At 41.3% G+C, this 16,922-nt stretch overlaps 1 protein-coding gene across 1 annotated transcript in view; it reads left to right on the forward strand.

The window, feature by feature from the left end:
* LOC103189996 (ephrin type-B receptor 1) overlaps positions 1-16,922 on the forward strand; it is a 166,914-nt gene that overhangs the window by 133,198 nt on the left and 16,794 nt on the right. Inside the window, exons 8-12 of the mRNA XM_007910608.2 lie at positions 182-290; positions 1,039-1,103; positions 4,970-5,092; positions 5,255-5,502; positions 7,144-7,359. Of these exons, the coding sequence (XP_007908799.2) occupies positions 182-290; positions 1,039-1,103; positions 4,970-5,092; positions 5,255-5,502; positions 7,144-7,359 (761 nt within the window). The remainder of the gene's footprint in view (positions 1-181; positions 291-1,038; positions 1,104-4,969; positions 5,093-5,254; positions 5,503-7,143; positions 7,360-16,922) is intronic.

Consider the following 16,922-nt stretch of genomic DNA (forward strand, 5'->3'; position numbering starts at 1 on the left):
CAGCATTCAAGGAACATTCGACATGCTTTTTATGTTAAAAGTTAATCAGCGCCAAGAGGACTTGAAATGATAGAATTGGAGCTTTCAGTGTAATTGGAAAGCTCCTTCCTTTAATTTGTTTCCTTATTGATTGTTTGATCAAGTTCACCGGAGAGACCTTTGCCGTTTTCTCTCTTTGCAGATGATTACAAATCCGACCTGAGGGAGCAGTTGCCGCTGATCGCTGGCTCTGCCGCCGCGGGGGTGGTTTTCATCGTCTCACTGGTTGCCGTCTCCATCGTCTGCAGCAGGTCTTTATGGAAACTCGTCTGACTTTTGTAACAAAGCACGCGGTCAATAACCTGTACGCTGTGAATGGGAGAGGACTTGTTAAAACTTTTACCTTGAGATGAGCGAAGCACGTTTTTACAGTTACTTTGTGAGCCCAAAACCCTTCAAGGTGCCCGGTCTGTTGAATAGATATGCTTTTGGTCCATTAGTTTGTACTAATCATTGAGGTGGCCTTTGTCTGAGGCTAACTCATCCCCTAATTTTTCTTCCTCTTGAGGCAGGGACTTGCGCTAAGGTACAATGGCCCAAGCTCCAGCTACCTTCAATACTTCACCTATTTCCATGTGTGAACCTGTTAACATTGGAAGAGCATCATAAATGAACCCATTCCCTACCTGACCCAATGACCACACTACGCACAAATCCTCCCTCTCACTAGCCCAGGGACACCAAGACTACATAGTTTCCCAACTATCACTTCTACTGATGTGATCTGCCTCAGATTACAATCTAAACATCCCTGGTCTGGATGCCCCCAGCTTCACACCGTAGACTTTAGTTTTATTATTGTTCCTTTGCCTTAAAAACAACACCAGAATTGATCACTGCTCACATTGTAGGAATAGTTGTTCTTGGACAGATTTTATGGGGCCTTTTTAAATGCTTTGAGTTATTATTGTAATTTTTTTCTCTCCCCGGAAGTCTCCCCATACAGCGCACCTTCAGCAACCGAGAGGACTCACTTGTGTGTGTTTCTTTCTGGGACAGGAAGCGAGCGTATGGGAAGGAAGCCGTGTACAGTGATAAACTTCAGCATTACAGCACAGGTCGTGGTAAGTGTCCTCCATAACTTCTCAGAAATGAGACTCTCTGTATCCTGAGCACCATTTCTGCACCAGAATCAATACCAGAACATTATTTATTCCCAGGAATATTTTGCAAAGATAAATTTCTATCCTGACTATTTTCATTGCAAAGCTCTCAATCCTTTTCGTGGCTGGTTTCATAGAATCGTGGAAACCTGTAGCCTAGAAGGCCATATGGCCCATTGGGTCTTCACCAGCTCTCAGAACAAACTACTATCAATCTCATTACCCTGAACTACCAATGTGAGTAGCTATCGCTTCCAGGGATAAGATTGTTTAGAGCTGGAAGCCTGATTTAGATTTCCCACTTTGAATCACTTGCACCCTGGCTGAGAGGAGCTTTATGCTAACTCTTTAACATGCAGACCTTTGCTAACCATCACTAAATGCTAACTAGTGTTTTCAAAGTTGAAGAGCCCAAAGTATTAAAGTTTCAAAGAGTACATCTGATCAAAACGCCAAAAAGATTTGACTCATCAGCATTTATTCTGGAGCGTTGCAAATTGATGTTCCAATGAAACCATTTCCATAGGTTTGTCTTGGCAGCAGATGCAATGCCAAATCGACATGCAAAGCACAGTATTAACTAAAATAGATCTCCCATACACATTTATAAAACCTACTTGTTAAAATCCACAGTTTACTTGTTCCCCTGCGGAAACCAGATTTTTCTGTCAGTTTTCAGTCATTGACAGTGTTTCCATTGCTTTGACTGGGGATTAATATTCTAGTCATTCCTGGATATAGATTTGAAAGCTTCTCCTTGGGGGATCATGGTTGAAATCCGGTATGTGAGGTTCCTTTCCCCGCTGGCTGTAATTGTCTTGCATAGAATACATTCACTTAGGCTCAACCCCGTTCTAAACAGGACAGACCCACAGCACAAAATCACAACGGTCTAACGCGAGTTGATAATCGCAGGAATCGGCAGATGATGGGAGTGGGGAAAAAGTTGCACCTGTGCAGAAAGGAGGCATGGTTTTGCTTCAGAGTAGTGCAACCTTTTCTCTGCGTCTGTGCTCAGTACAGAAAGAGAAAAACAAACCCCAGCACTATTACCCGCCATCTTGACAAGCAAAAATACCACCAAGGGGAGAGGGGGAAAAAGATATCTTAAGGAGTTTGGTGGGGTTTTCTAACTTCATTTACTGTCTTGAATAAAGACCCCAAATTCAACTTGAATGCTCTGCAAAAGCAAGGAAAATTACTGGGAAAAGGAGGAGGTGAGGGTATCTGCCTGAGATTGGCAGAGCAAGGATTTCTTGACTATGGGCTATGAAGCAAACACCAAGTATTTGTAGAATAACTGCAGATGTACAGCAATATTTTACAAGGCAGTTCAAGTGAATTATTTTCTGCAGAGTAAATGAAGAGAAGTCTATTACTACCAGTAAATGCTAATGTGTATAACAGTTTATATCACGCTCATGTTTACACAACATACTGTTAATGGGAAGTTGTTAAAATCCCAGATGGTGCCAGCTGGCTAATCACACTGATCTAAAAATACACATTGAAATAAGCATTGCCACAGCTCAAGATTCGACATATTCTCATAATAATCTTGAGTTTACATGCAAGGACCTTCCGTAAATGTGGCAGACAATTGTTGCAATGTAGAGGCAGGCAAAATTATTTCATGACATCTTCGGTAAATCAAAACAATGCACTGGCTCTTTGTGCCGACAGGGCCATTATGTGTTGTTATAAAAATATAATCGTCAATTGTACATCATTGTAGAGACACTCATCATATCGAAATGTCACAAAGTTGATTTCTGTGAAGTGCAATGACTTGTGTAGTGACTGAAAGTAGGCAAACAAATACGATTCGCTTTTTATTTTGCAAAGAGAGATGCACAGAAAGAAAGAGGCTATATTTTTCTGTCGAAGACAAAAGCCATTTTGAGTAACGCTGGAAAGTGAAACTCGAAAACTCTTGAAAGCCAGGGTGTGGTTCAAAGGGGATGAATGGAGTTTGCGGATGACCCAGCACATGTATTGGGATGACTGGTCCTATTGTTTTATAGTAGCACAGTGTCAGTGGGGAGGGGGGGATGGAGAAGGCGTGTAACCTAATCCTGTCTCTCTCAACATCCAAGCTTAGCCTGTAGCACCGTGAAATGAGAAATAAAGTGTGTCAAATAATTTATGAAAAGTGGCGAGGAATTTCTAAGCTCTTGTGACGTGTGATTCCTCTTCTTGCAATAAAATGTTCACAATATCATATCGCACAGCTTCTGATGAATGTTTCATTATGCACGAAAAGGATTGTGTTACCTCTTGAAATGTGGGTTTTATTGAGGCTCGAGATCAGATTACTGGACATAAACCCTAACCCAACTCCAAGGAAGAGATGAAACAATAGAACATTTGAACCTTTCACCCCACCCCCTCCACCCCGGAATGTAATGAAGGAAAAAGGTGGGATAATAGCTTGCAGAATATTTGGAACATAATGTTCATTTTTGGTCCATTAACAGCAGAATTCCAGTTTCGCCCATGGCTAAGCATTTTGCCTGGCTATTGATACCAACTGGCAGAGAAGAGCTTCGCAGATGGAGATATGATTGAAGCACTGTGCTGCCAATGGCATAGTGTACACATTTACTATCTTTGTTTTACTTTTAACAATAAGGTGAAACATTGCTCATCCTATGCTATCACCTAGCAGAACATTTCAAGCCACAAATTACACAGTCAGTTCACTTTTAAAGTATATTCTGTGAAGAGCTTTGAGACTAGTCGAAGACGTGATAAGGCGCTATATCAGATGCAAGGATTATTATTATTATTATAACATGTGAGCAAACTTGGTATTTCGCTGCCCAGTGTGAACTTAACTCAGTTTAATACAGTGAGAGAGAGGGTAAGAATGTAACTGTCACCATATTCCTAATCCTGTAGCCCCAGGTACCAGCTTGAGCCACTTTAACAATGACTCTGTAATGAGCAGCAGCCAGCATTAAATTGCTCCCCTGAAGAAAAAAGCTTGCTTGCTCTAGCGGACGATGAGAAACAGAGCATCAGCATCAGAATATCCAATGCTGCTCCTCAGATCCAGTGGCAACTTTGACTGACGTTCAGCTCTCACATTTTAATGCAGTCACTGCATTAAGGGGAGAAAGCTGAGGCCGGCATATAATGGGACACAATTAATATTTCAAGCAATGTTCAAACATTTTGTGAATTAATATTTAAGCAGGACAATTAAGATTCGTTCCCTACTCGTGACCCATCAGTAATGATGTTGTAATGAGGTGGCGATAAATGCGCAAATATCAGTTATTGTGCAGCCACACAGGTGGGGGGGATGGAGGCGAGTGGAACCAAAGCAGAACTGACAATATATTTGATTCCCCCAAAGTCTTTGAATTCTAATGAATCTGGTCAGGATTTGTATTCTGTGGCTGATGTTGCAAACCTCTTCTATTTTACTCAAGTACTTTATGCAGTGCACATCATTGGAATTTTTATACCTTCAGCAATTCTGTTCGCAGAGCAAATGCTTTCCTGTAATGGTTTTGGAAAGTCATTGTTACTGTGAGGATGAATATATATGTGTGTATATATGAAGGCAAACGACTCCCATTAATCACAAGTTGCCTCATTTCAGTAGAGCTATAAATGGCATATTTTTAAGCCATTTCTCTGCTTCTGTCTTGTATGCAAGAGAATCGAAGTGCCATATTTTTCCCAGCAGATCAGAGCTTTGGTATTCATTACAAACAGCTGAAAGAGATAGGAAGTCCTCCAGCATAACAGCTTCTTTCTTTATCAAACTGCCATCACAGCATCTGCCTTGACTGATACCTACTGTCTCTTCCCTCCAGGTTCTCCCGGAATGAAGATCTACATTGATCCATTCACTTATGAGGACCCAAATGAGGCCGTTCGGGAGTTTGCCAAGGAGATTGATGTCTCTTGTGTGAAGATTGAGGAAGTAATTGGAGCAGGTACATCTTGTTGGGCTGAGATGCCGTGGGATTGATTGACTTCTTTTCCAGTGTGGAATGTACTTTGACCATTTATGTTCTAATTGGAAATTTATTTCTGCCTCTCTTTGGTGAATTCTTTACTCTTTCCACCTACTTACACCTCTCCCCTACGTCCCACAGGAGAATTTGGAGAAGTGTACAAAGGGCGACTCAAACTACCTGGCAAGAGAGAAATCTATGCTGCTATCAAAACCTTGAAGGCTGGCTACTCGGAGAAGCAGCGCAGAGATTTCTTGAGTGAGGCGAGCATAATGGGGCAGTTTGATCACCCAAATATAATCCGCCTGGAAGGGGTGGTGACAAAAAGTCGTCCTGTCATGATCATTACTGAGTTTATGGAGAACGGAGCTTTGGATTCATTCCTGAGGGTAAATATTAACATTTCTTGTTAATGGGACGAAATGTGCATCTCCCCAGATGTTTGAGATGTGTTTATTTTGTGGAGCAAAACAGCTTGCATTGTTCAAAATGTGTGGGCTTGAGTTTAAATGCATCTTGATTACCAATTAAACAAATTGTTCTTGTGCTATTTAAGCATAAGAACATAAGAATTGCTCGACGAAAGGTCCATCGAGTTTGCCTTCCACCATACTAGCAGTTGGATGCACGTGTGGTCTCCCAAACCATATACTGTATCCCAAGATATTATTTCCTAAAAGAAATTTTCTGATTTGCTTTTGCAAGAATCAACACTTTCTGCTTCCACCATCTCCTTAGAGAGCCTTTTCCATACATTTACTACTCACTCACTGAAATCATGTTTCCACAGATTTACAATGTGCAGAATGTGGCAAATTGTTGAATTCGATTTTAAAGCTTATTTTCTTTAGTTCTTAAAAGAACTTCCGAAAAATCGGCTTCAAGATTAAAGGCTATTTAAGTATTTGACAAGTTCTGCACTCTCCGAAATGTTCTGTAATGGGGTAAGTCTAGACCCAGGTGAAATTTGTACCACTTGTGTCCTCACTGAGCGAGACGGACAGCTTGATGCCAATTCGTACTAAATTGAGGCTTGGAGGCATAAACATGTCATGAACTCTGTGAGACAAATCCCTATTGGGAAGGGTGGACAAGTAGTTGATGACATTTTTCCTTTTCATCTGTACATTGTTGTACACTGTGGAACACTGGACAAGTAGATCCGATGGAAATGCGTCAATGTTCCATTTTCAAGAGCTAGCCGGTTCTGTTGTCATGCAGCACAGAGCTGGAGGACAGTCTGTCTGTCAAATTCTCATAAATCCACAGCTGACATTCGGTTTCCTAGTTTCCGGCAAGTGCTTGATCGTTAGATTTAGGAATCGCATCAGATCAGCAGTTAAATCATTTAAAGTATTGGCAATAATATGCTGAAGTTGATGGCTTTGGAGGCAATGTTTCACTGGGCTTTGGGCACGCAGTGAGGACAGTCTATTTCGAGTAAGTTACCGATTGATTTTCTCAAGATGCATTTGGGTTGTGAGTGCGAAATTTTCAGTCCTGAATATATTTCATTGTTATTTTCGTTCACAAATACAGTCACCTCATTTCACAGTAATATCCTGTGAAGCACTTTGGGACACAATGGTATTGGCACATGTAAAGCAGTGCTGTCAAGTGTACAGGGGCATTTGTGAGTATCCAGTATTATTGGTGAGGACACAGCAGTACTACAGTCTATGTAATGACATAGAGAGTTATTGGTAAATATACATTGGTACATGGCAGTGAATGTACAATGATACTGTTGAGTACACAGCGGTACTGGTGAGTATGCCTTCCTTATACTTCCCCAGGTTTGGTTGGCTACAGGTCCATGCTTTTCTCACCACTGTTACAATAAACCTTGTTAAACAAGAAACATCCTCACAATATACAGTAACCAGAGGTTCCTGAATCTCCCAAAAAATCTAAAGTGAGAGTTTTTATTGTAACTAAACTTAAATGTCCACAAGTTCTGCTTAGAATTCTGTGGCGATTCCATGGAACGGTTTTGGAATTATTTGTTTTGTATATTTTATTTTCCGCAGCAGAATGATGGGCAGTTCACGGTAATCCAGCTGGTGGGAATGATGAGAGGCATCGCGGCAGGGATGAAGTACCTGTCCGAAATGAACTACGTCCACCGGGATCTCGCCGCACGAAACATTCTGGTGAACAGCAACCTTGTGTGCAAAGTGTCAGACTTTGGCCTCTCTCGCTACTTGCAGGACGATACCTCAGACCCCACCTACACCAGCTCTCTGGTAAGTTCAAATTATAATAATAATAATAATCCTTGCATTTGATATAGCGCTTTTCATGTCAGGAGGACATCCCAAAGCGCTTCACAGAACACACTGTAAAGTGAATTGACTGCATATTTGTGGGCGAACGCGGCAGCCAATTGCGCACAGCAATGTCCCACAAACAGTCGTAGATTGAAAATGACCAATTTATTATTGTTTTTGGTTTTGGAGGGATTTGGACATAACTTTGAGAGAGGCAAAACCGCGTCAGTGGAGGATAAATATATTTTTAATGTGGTCCTTCCTGGGCTTCAGTGAGTAAAGCCCCTTCCCAATGTGAAAGTGAGCCATAGAAACCAGTAACATGCATGGTTTTATGACTGATCTGTGCTGATATATCTAATCTCCGTAAGCAAGCAATAAGGTACTTCATTTAGGTTAGGGAGGGCTTTCCTGTGCTTATCTAATGGGGACAAATTGAGCTCTTATTTAAGAAAGCATCTAGTGTTAGACTTGTTAGATTTTGCAGTTGCCATGGTTACCATATGACAGCCCCTTGCGACTCGCTCGCTAAACGATGATTACCATTACTCACCAGCGGGTAAACCGCCAGAATACATGCAATTGGCATGAAATCAAGGAAACCATATTCTTCTCTGGTTTTGTTAGTACTTAGTTAGGTTGGCTGCAATGAAATGATTATGTGTATTTTCTTCGAACCCATTTATGGGACACATCTGTTCAACGCTCAACAAAAGAGAAGGGTATTGTGAGAAAATGGCTATTTTAAATCAGCCTGTGGCTGAAAAAAAAAGACCTTCAACACTTTGGAATTGTGGAGGGGGGTGTTGGGGTTGTGGCGGGGACACCTTTGAGCTTTTGTATTGAATTGAAATCCGGGGTCCCATTGGGTAGAGGGACAAAGCAGTGCAGCAAGTGCACAAGCCAGCTGAGCCACAACTCGATTACAAATCTCCCTTATTATTCTGATGGCCAAATGGTGCCTTTTGTGGTGTGGCAGATAATTTGAAAGTAGCGCAGCTCATTCAATCGTGCTCTTGTGTGAGTGCTTCTTGAGACCTTAGGTTATTGACTGGCCCATTGTAGTTTATGGCAACTGCTTTTCTTTTGACCGTAAAGCTTTGTGCCGAATGAATATGTATAGACACTAATTAGAAGGTAATATTTCCCTTTTTTTCCCCGATACGCCCGTGCTTCCCTGCACGGTATTTGAAACACATTTACTTCAAAGCCACATCACAGCTGCCAGTGCAAGGCTTTGACAATCTTGACATGTTGCATAATTGTTGAACAATGCACTATTCTGATCCTGACATGTTCGGCGTTTAGTGAAGATAGCTAGTTACCTGGATGGGGAATATTATTTCATTTTACAAATCATTCTCACCGGCCAAGGTAAATAATGCTCAGTTTCCTACACAATGCTGGGTTCAGCAGTTCAGGTTCAATCCTGATTTGGTGAGTTCTCTCCTGTGTATGTTTTCCTTTTGTTTCTATCTAACCGTTTGGTTATTTACTTGGAAATTAGATACGTTTGGTTCAGAAATTCATAACTTGATTTTATCTCCTGATCCTCACAGGAACTGAGATAAATCAACATCTGCAGTGCTCTTGAAAAATGCAGCCGACATAGGGGATTGAGATACCTCTGAGCACTGAATATCATGTAGCTTTGAGATGTGATCAGCAATGCTGCAGTGATAGGCACAGGTACAGAGCAGCACACATTAGAGGCTTCGATAACAGAATAAATATTGGGGACATTATTATTCATTTAGCATAGATCTCTTAAGCTTTCCAGCACTTCATTTGTTCTGGGGATAATGCCAGTTTTGTGTTACTGTATCTGGAGTCTTATAACACTTGCATTTATGATAATACTTTGCCTCATTATGTTGAAATTTTGTAAAGCACAATGTGTAGGAACTAATCTGCACCAACGATGCCTCGTAAACCCTGTGGTAAAGCTTGAACTTTGCAATAAAATAGTTTTCATTTGTAATAAACATGGAAGTAAAGAATATTTTGCAAGTTTATCTTTCTCCCTTCCTCAGATTCCCACTTCTCCTAGTATTTCCTGATCCGCTTTTCTAGCAATAGCTTGAACACCAAAAAAAAATTTGGCTGCGAATATGGAAAACATGTTATGGAACGTAATTCACGCACTCATCCTTATCAGCTTGCTGTGCCAGTGCACTATATTGGAACTATGCACCGCAATGTAGGCAAGATATGGGCTTGTGGTCAGAAATAACTCATGAAACTAAGGCAATCTGTCAGTTCTTTGGATTTGAGCTCTGAATCATTGTGAATCTGATAGAATATATAGGTATGGAAAACCCTACTGCAATATGTGCTGGAGCCTTACGAGATGGTCTGGGGATTTTTCACTGTGTTGCATCCTATTGTTGAATAGCTGAATTATAGATGTTAGGGTGTGGAGCATTCAAGCTCCCAGGCAGTCAGAAAATAGCAATCTCCTGCACAAATATTTGGTTCAATATTCCAAAAGAGTGTTGTTCTCTTTAATTTATTGTGATGCTTTCTACCTTGGGAACACTTCTCCGCAAATTGGTGTGCAATACTTCCAACAAATAGGAAGCTGGCTGCCCTGGGATTTGGATACTGAAACAAACCAATCAATGTATTGATCTGTGGAAGGAAGAGTGAGTACAAACAGACACACACGCACACACACACAAGTACAGATATGCCCGGGCACACAGGCAGAGAGAGTGTTGAGAGTACTGTGTCAGCTGTCTATGACGGGTTGTAGAATGACACAAACTGAATGCCCTCTCTGGGTGAAGCACTGACAGAGACTAGCCATGCGAACCCGTGTGTCAGTCCCTGTATAATTTTAAAGGTTGCTTCATCTGGTTTATGCACAGACATGTCACTTGTGACAGTGATGCAGGTACAGTTGTCTGAAAGCTAGTCCGCTTTGAACAGGCTGTTTGTTCCTTTTTGAATTTTATGCATTTGATTTGGGAGAGGTAGATACTGACTATATTTAACGATTAATTATTAAAGTAGAAAAGGACTCATTTCCGAGACTGAGGATGGGATGCAGTGTTTTACGCAGTGTGGTGGAGCAGGAGCAACATTTTGAGTTTGTATAACCTCATCTTAATTCCCACCCACCCCTAACCTATATTTCTCAGGCAGATCTGCGGATGCTTCAGCTACCATGTTGAGGTGTGACGCTTGAAGCTGTGGAAGATATGCAGACACCAAAACACAAACATAATTCACAAGTTACCACAAAAGGTTAAAAAATGCCATGCAGATAAAGATCTAATCAAACGTTTCATTCTCTGTTGTGAACTGAGGTCATTTTTGAAGTCATTGCGGCAGATAAGATGCAAAGTCAGATCATTTATTCCGAGCTCCACTGTCACGAGTCAGTCCAGCACAGTACATTTTTCACTCCGGTTTAGGTTGAGGTGCTGTGGAAACTGATAACCTGACACGCACGGAACTGAGTAATTCAAATTACATAGTGAGAAACGTATTTTAATTAAACTGGTCTTGCTTCAGTGAGCCACTATTATGTTGGGAATGATGCTGGGCTGAAATGTCCCGTTGACAGTTTGCTCAGTGATGAAAGATCGTGTGAAGCTGATGGATGCCTGTTCTGAAGCCTGAGTTGACCTTTGGGAAATTGGTGAATATTCCTGCACAGTGTTTCCTCTGGAGAATAGACAAGTGGAACAAACTATAATAAGGCTAGATTTATATGCGGTGTCCGTAAGGACTGAGTTGATGCCTCGATAGAGGTCTTTAAGGTCTCAATAAAGGTATTTAAAATGATGCCAGGTATAGAGCACTTGGGTGCAGATAACTACCTGATATGTAGAAACTTGAGATCATAGCTTTCAAATAGAAATGACAACAGCAAATATCAAATGCAGGAGATTTTGTTTTAGGAAAAGGGTGGCAACACATGCAAAACAATCTACCAGCATAGATAGTAGACCAAAAAACAACATGAAAACTCTGTTATAACATACTCTATCATAACACGGGTTTGCTTATTTCATGATTGGGCTCCTCTTCCCCTCTATTCATTCTGATTCATGCATGCATCACGTTTTCTCTTAAGTTTTCTTGTTCAATGCTTCCTAACATGAAGCTTGTACCTGATGCTTTGAGATTTGTTGCAAATCTTCCTTCTCACCACTATCTGGCTCCTTTCTTTGATCAAACATGTATTCAGTTGCCTTTCAGAACTCATTTCACCAAGTGAAAGGTTAATTCAGACATGTTTTAAAAGCAATGGACCTATTCACAAAGTGTCAAGTAAATCTTAAAGTAAATCCTTTACCGGTGGTTGAAGGACGTTTTGATGTAGGAGGCCCTACGATCACGGTTACTTTAAGAGAATAGTGGGAGGATAGGCAGCAATCACAGCACAGAGCAGGATGTGTAATATGTGGAAAGCACCTGAGAGGATATTGATTTTATATTTCTTATGGTAGATTGTCCATCATGCGCACTCATTTAAAGGTCAAGACAACAATTATTGATGGAGAATGGGGCAGAAAACCACTATGAGTGGAGTGCTGTGAGCAAGCAGAGAAAGAGAGAGCAAAGAGACAGTGACAATGTGTGTCCCTATGTTACTTTTCAGATCAGACTTTGAAATAGTTGCAGGTTTGAAGCAAAGGCACCCATGTGAGGCTGTGTTATGCCAAATGCTTGTCGATTCTTAGGACTGGAGGACAGATGTGTCTTGCACATCATAATTTACAGTTCCTGTGATATTTCTTAATGGAATTTCTCTAATAATATTTAAAAGATTTTAAAGCTTTAAAATATTGAATTTAATTTGAATTCCAGGAATGCCCATTGCCCACTGGAACTCTGCCACAATCAGAATTTCAAACAAAGTCAATTGCCTTCAGCGGAGTGGAGTAAAATTCGGCAGAAATGTAATGGTAACACTGGTTGCTCTTCACACCTTCCTCTGCTAGGCTACCTAACGTGCAGATTTTTTTTGCTCTGGACAATCCATTGGGAATCGATGTCAGTGAGACAGATCACTTGCACCTTTTGTGATCCCCTATTCGTATTGCTCACAGTTTTTGCTTGCTGTGCATTCACTGGACTGGAAAAGCTGCAGTCAGTCATTCTCTTCATTACACGGTGAAGGAAAATCTGCAATCCGCAGATCTAAACACCGTTCACCAATTTGCATCCTCCAGTTGGGTTAAAAAGAGACTATTTAAATATCCCTAGCTAAAATACGATGGGAAAATGTTTGTGTGAAATTGCGCATTCAGGCCATTCTAAATTGGTGATATTCATTAGAATGTTGTCATGACCTGGACTGCTCATTCACATGCCTGATTCCCTAACTCATATCAGTCAGGGAGGAAGGAGGATGAGGATGCACCACTCCTTTTGGGAGGAGGGAGAATAGGAGGGCTGGTCACTAACAGGATTGCTCTCACATCTCTCAGGAAAGCACATGAGAGGTATCGGGTGGTCCAGAAGTATAGTACATTGCCTTTCATCTGTGGGCTTGGTTTGAATCCAGATGAACAAATGGAAAAAAAACACAAAAGCCTTCTCTGTTAGCCTCTGCATAGATTCTACGGGAAGAGAGTTTGAGCAGCGTTAACCCAATTCCAAAGGTTGAAGCCCACAGCACTGCTTTGCCCAATAGGTGGCACTGACGCTTCACGCACTGATACCATACCCCTGGTAGGTAGGTGAAGCTGAAATATCACTGGTACAGCCAGTATGGTCTTTGAGGATGCGGCAAATGATGGGGTCTTTTATCCTGCATCTGATAACCTTCTATAAGAACAGTTTGTGCCAACTGGATTTGGTGCAAAGTTACTCCAAACCGACATGTAACTTGTCTTTTCAAGTTGGGGCAAATATGGTTCCTTGTACCGACCACCCAGCAGATTGTCCCATTGTTGTGAAGGACTCTCCGTTTATTCCCAATCGTTTTCTTTAATTAATTCCAAATTCTTGCTGATGTGCGCTAGATTGCTCTATAGAGATGGGAGAAGTCATAAGACAGTACATACTGTTGTGCTGATCCTAGCAGTCAAGTTGAAAGGCTAAGAGTAGACTGTCTAGTCGATATGCCAAGCAATGATACATGACATGAGGAGACTATGAAGACAAATATAGAGCGAGGCCACAAGAACCTTGTTGAGCAAATCCATCATCTGCTTTGTGCATTCAAAGTGAATTTTCAGAGGTCCCCAGAATGGAGTACTTTTCCTTGTTCTGTACTGATTACAAATACCGAGGAAACCCAATCAAGCACTCGAAAGGCATTGTGAACCTGTGGGCTGGCTGCTGAGTGAAACATAACACTGAGTAAAAGGAGATATCTGATCCAGAACTCTTCCCACAGACTGAAAAAATAAATGTAATGAAAACAGATAACAAGCAGATCTCTGACATTTAAGCTGAGTTGACATGAAGAGCTGCTGAAACGAGGACAATATTCTTTAATGTTAGCATGGCTCGGCAACTTGAGATATTGCTGCGTTTAACGAGAAGCAGTTGGATGGTTCAGAGAGCTGTCAGTCCTCATTTTCATGACTGGACAAATAGAAGTAGAAGCAGGCATTTTAGATATAGTTTGCAATAAAAGGTACAGAAGATCCCCAATTATAATCTGTTGATGCACTATGCAATGCCTATAGCCCTTCACCGATTCAGAGACCGTTTCTGGGCAGTTTCCAAGGAGAACATGGGTGGACAGGGAATGCTATAACAGTTAATGTAAGCTCCTATTTATGTTCAATATTCAACACTGGACAGGTGCGAAGATCTGACTTGTCAAAAAGCAGGAATTAGTTTTCAACTGATGGGTGATACATATATACACTTTGATTATAGATGAATAGCATTCCTGAATCTGAATTGGGAATTCATTAAAAAAAAACTTTTATTTTCTCCCCGCCTGAAGGCTCTAGCTATTGCTGGTGCCCCATTTCATGGGTGCTGGTTGCTGCCCAGTATCTCACTGAAGTGACTATTCTTCATATGTTGATTGTCTGCACAGTAAATTACATTGGATAATGGAGTGAGCCATGTAGAACGGGGAGCAGGCTGTCTGATGACTGGATCCAGCAGATTGTGTAAGTGTCTTGAGTGTGGCATTTACATTGCAGCTGCATTTTGCCCAGTGCATTTTTGTCTGCACTTCTATGACTCTGCCTTCTGCTTCGTCATGGCGAGTCATTCACTTTTTTACATCCAGATCATTAAATAAGCGTTAATTCATAACTATTCAGTGAAATGTTAAGGAAGAATGATTCAGTCTCATGTACATTTGAACCAAATCAACAAAGAAATTCGGACCATCAACTTCAAACTATTAATATCACTGCTAAGAAAGTTTTTCTTTTTTTAAAAAAAATATTCAGTCGTCTTGCATTCTTATAACTCACAGTTGTCACCTTGGATCTTTTCTCTAGTGAAATTAAAACAATATTATGCAATAGATCATCTCTTGCCAACATGCCATTTTCAGAGACACATTCATCTTTGTGACTTGACTAGCATTCCTCTGGATAGCTTGATGCATTATTACTTTTCAAGAGAAATAAGTCTTATTTTGTTGTTGGAACATGCGAGTTGCTGAGAATATATAGACAAGCTGCGGTTTGTTTGAGATTTCAGTATCCCTGCATCGAGTATCCTGTATGATAAGTTGTCCTTGACTATGAATAAGATGAGACGTTACAATCAAAATGCTGTTCCACACCCAGTGATTGACAGCACATGGACAGGGACAGCTTAATATCCCCAGTGCTGTCATATAAGGATGGCATTACAGGAAGTGAAAACATGCTATCCATATTACATTGGGGCCCCCAGTATGGATCTACCTCCAGCAGCTGGTAACACTCAGCTACCTTTCGATCTGAATGGCAATTTTTTAACTCCAACTTGACACAAAACATGTGCTGTAATATAAATGCTCCACTATCGTTCTGTTTAAGTGAGTGATTGACAGAAGGACCGGGGAAGCGTTAATCAACAGCTACTTTTAAGACAACAGCACCTGGTGAGACTGGAGCCTTTGTGTATAGGATTTCCATTGCAATCACACCTACAATCTAGCTAATAATTAATAACACACTGTTGTTCTTTGTGAGGCTGTTTTCTACTTCAGGTATTTTCCCACATTCCCTTTAACCTAATCGGTCTCGGAATTCTGTTGTGATTGGGTTTAATTATAATCCATGGACATAAAAGTCCATGATAATGCTGTCAGGCGTTTTTCCATTCTAATATTTCATATTACTCGTGGAAATCAATATGTTGCAATATTAAGGCTTTACCCAAAAGAACTAGAGAAACGTTTGAAGTTTCAGTTCCTGTAATGTACACTGAGGTTAGTGTTTGCCAGAAATCCACTGTACCCTAAACATATGGTAGTAATTTTGCAAGTGCTGATCACCTCGTGTGGATCATTTCACACATTGCAAGGCAGCGCAGAACAAGAAAAGGCTATTCAGCCAATTAATGTCTACGTCTACTCAAAACCTGCCCTATTGTGCACTTTTTCCCCACAGGCGCCAATTTCTGGGGTAAAAGTATTTTATTGAGGAGATAAACAATTGAATACAAAATCCTGAATAATCAGCCATCACATCTTAACCCTGACTTCCTCCCCTCCACAGAGATAAAGTATTACAAGGCATGTTGTCATTATATAAATGTCACTGAATCCTAACGAAGTTCTAATCGGAGGGTTAACTCTCATTATAGTTCTTCAAGATCGAATTCAAGATCCTCATCCTCACCTACAAGGCCATTCACGGCCTTGCTCCCTCCTACCTCTCCGACCTACTATCCCCCTACTTACCTGCCCGTACCCTCCGTTCCTCTGGTTCCGGTCTGCTCCACATCCCCCACCCCAACCATCGGTGGCCGGGCCTTCAGCCTCTCAGCCCCAAGGCTCTGGAACTCCATCCCCCAGTGCCTTCGCTGCTTCCTCCCTTTCCTCCTTCAAGGCCGGTCTCAAGACCTTTCCCTTCAACCGTGCCTTCACCTCCCCTCTCGACTCTCTACCCCCTCCTCGCTCCCTCCCTTCCCTCCCCTTACCCTGACCATTTCCTCCCTGCTCGGGTCCCGACCCAACTGTCCAGTGCCCTGGGATGTCCTCCCGACGTGAAAGACGCTCTACAAATGCAATCTTGTTGTTGTTGTTGTTCAGTTGATTAAAGGTTAAATGTAAGTCCTGCTGCGAAACTCCAATACCTCCTACAACTTTCATTGAACATTAAAGATTTCAGAGGGCAACAAATATCCAATAATAACCCTTGCACTTTGATAGAGCACCGTAATATCAAAATCTCTCCAAATGCTTCTCAAGTAATTGCTGGGAGGCTTAGAGACAAACACGGCAGCTAATTTGCATGCTAGAAGTCCCACATAAAGCAATGAAGTAAATGACTTAAACTAATTGGAAAATTGTTGTTCGGGAAAAATAGCTCCGCATCTAGAATTGTGTGACCTTCTTATGCCCACCCGAGCTGAACAAGCAGGTGGGACCTTGGTTTAAGGTCTCATTAGAA

This window comes from Callorhinchus milii, unplaced genomic scaffold (genome assembly GCF_018977255.1).
Source record: "Callorhinchus milii isolate IMCB2004 unplaced genomic scaffold, IMCB_Cmil_1.0 Scaffold11, whole genome shotgun sequence".
NCBI lineage: Eukaryota > Metazoa > Chordata > Chondrichthyes > Chimaeriformes > Callorhinchidae > Callorhinchus > Callorhinchus milii.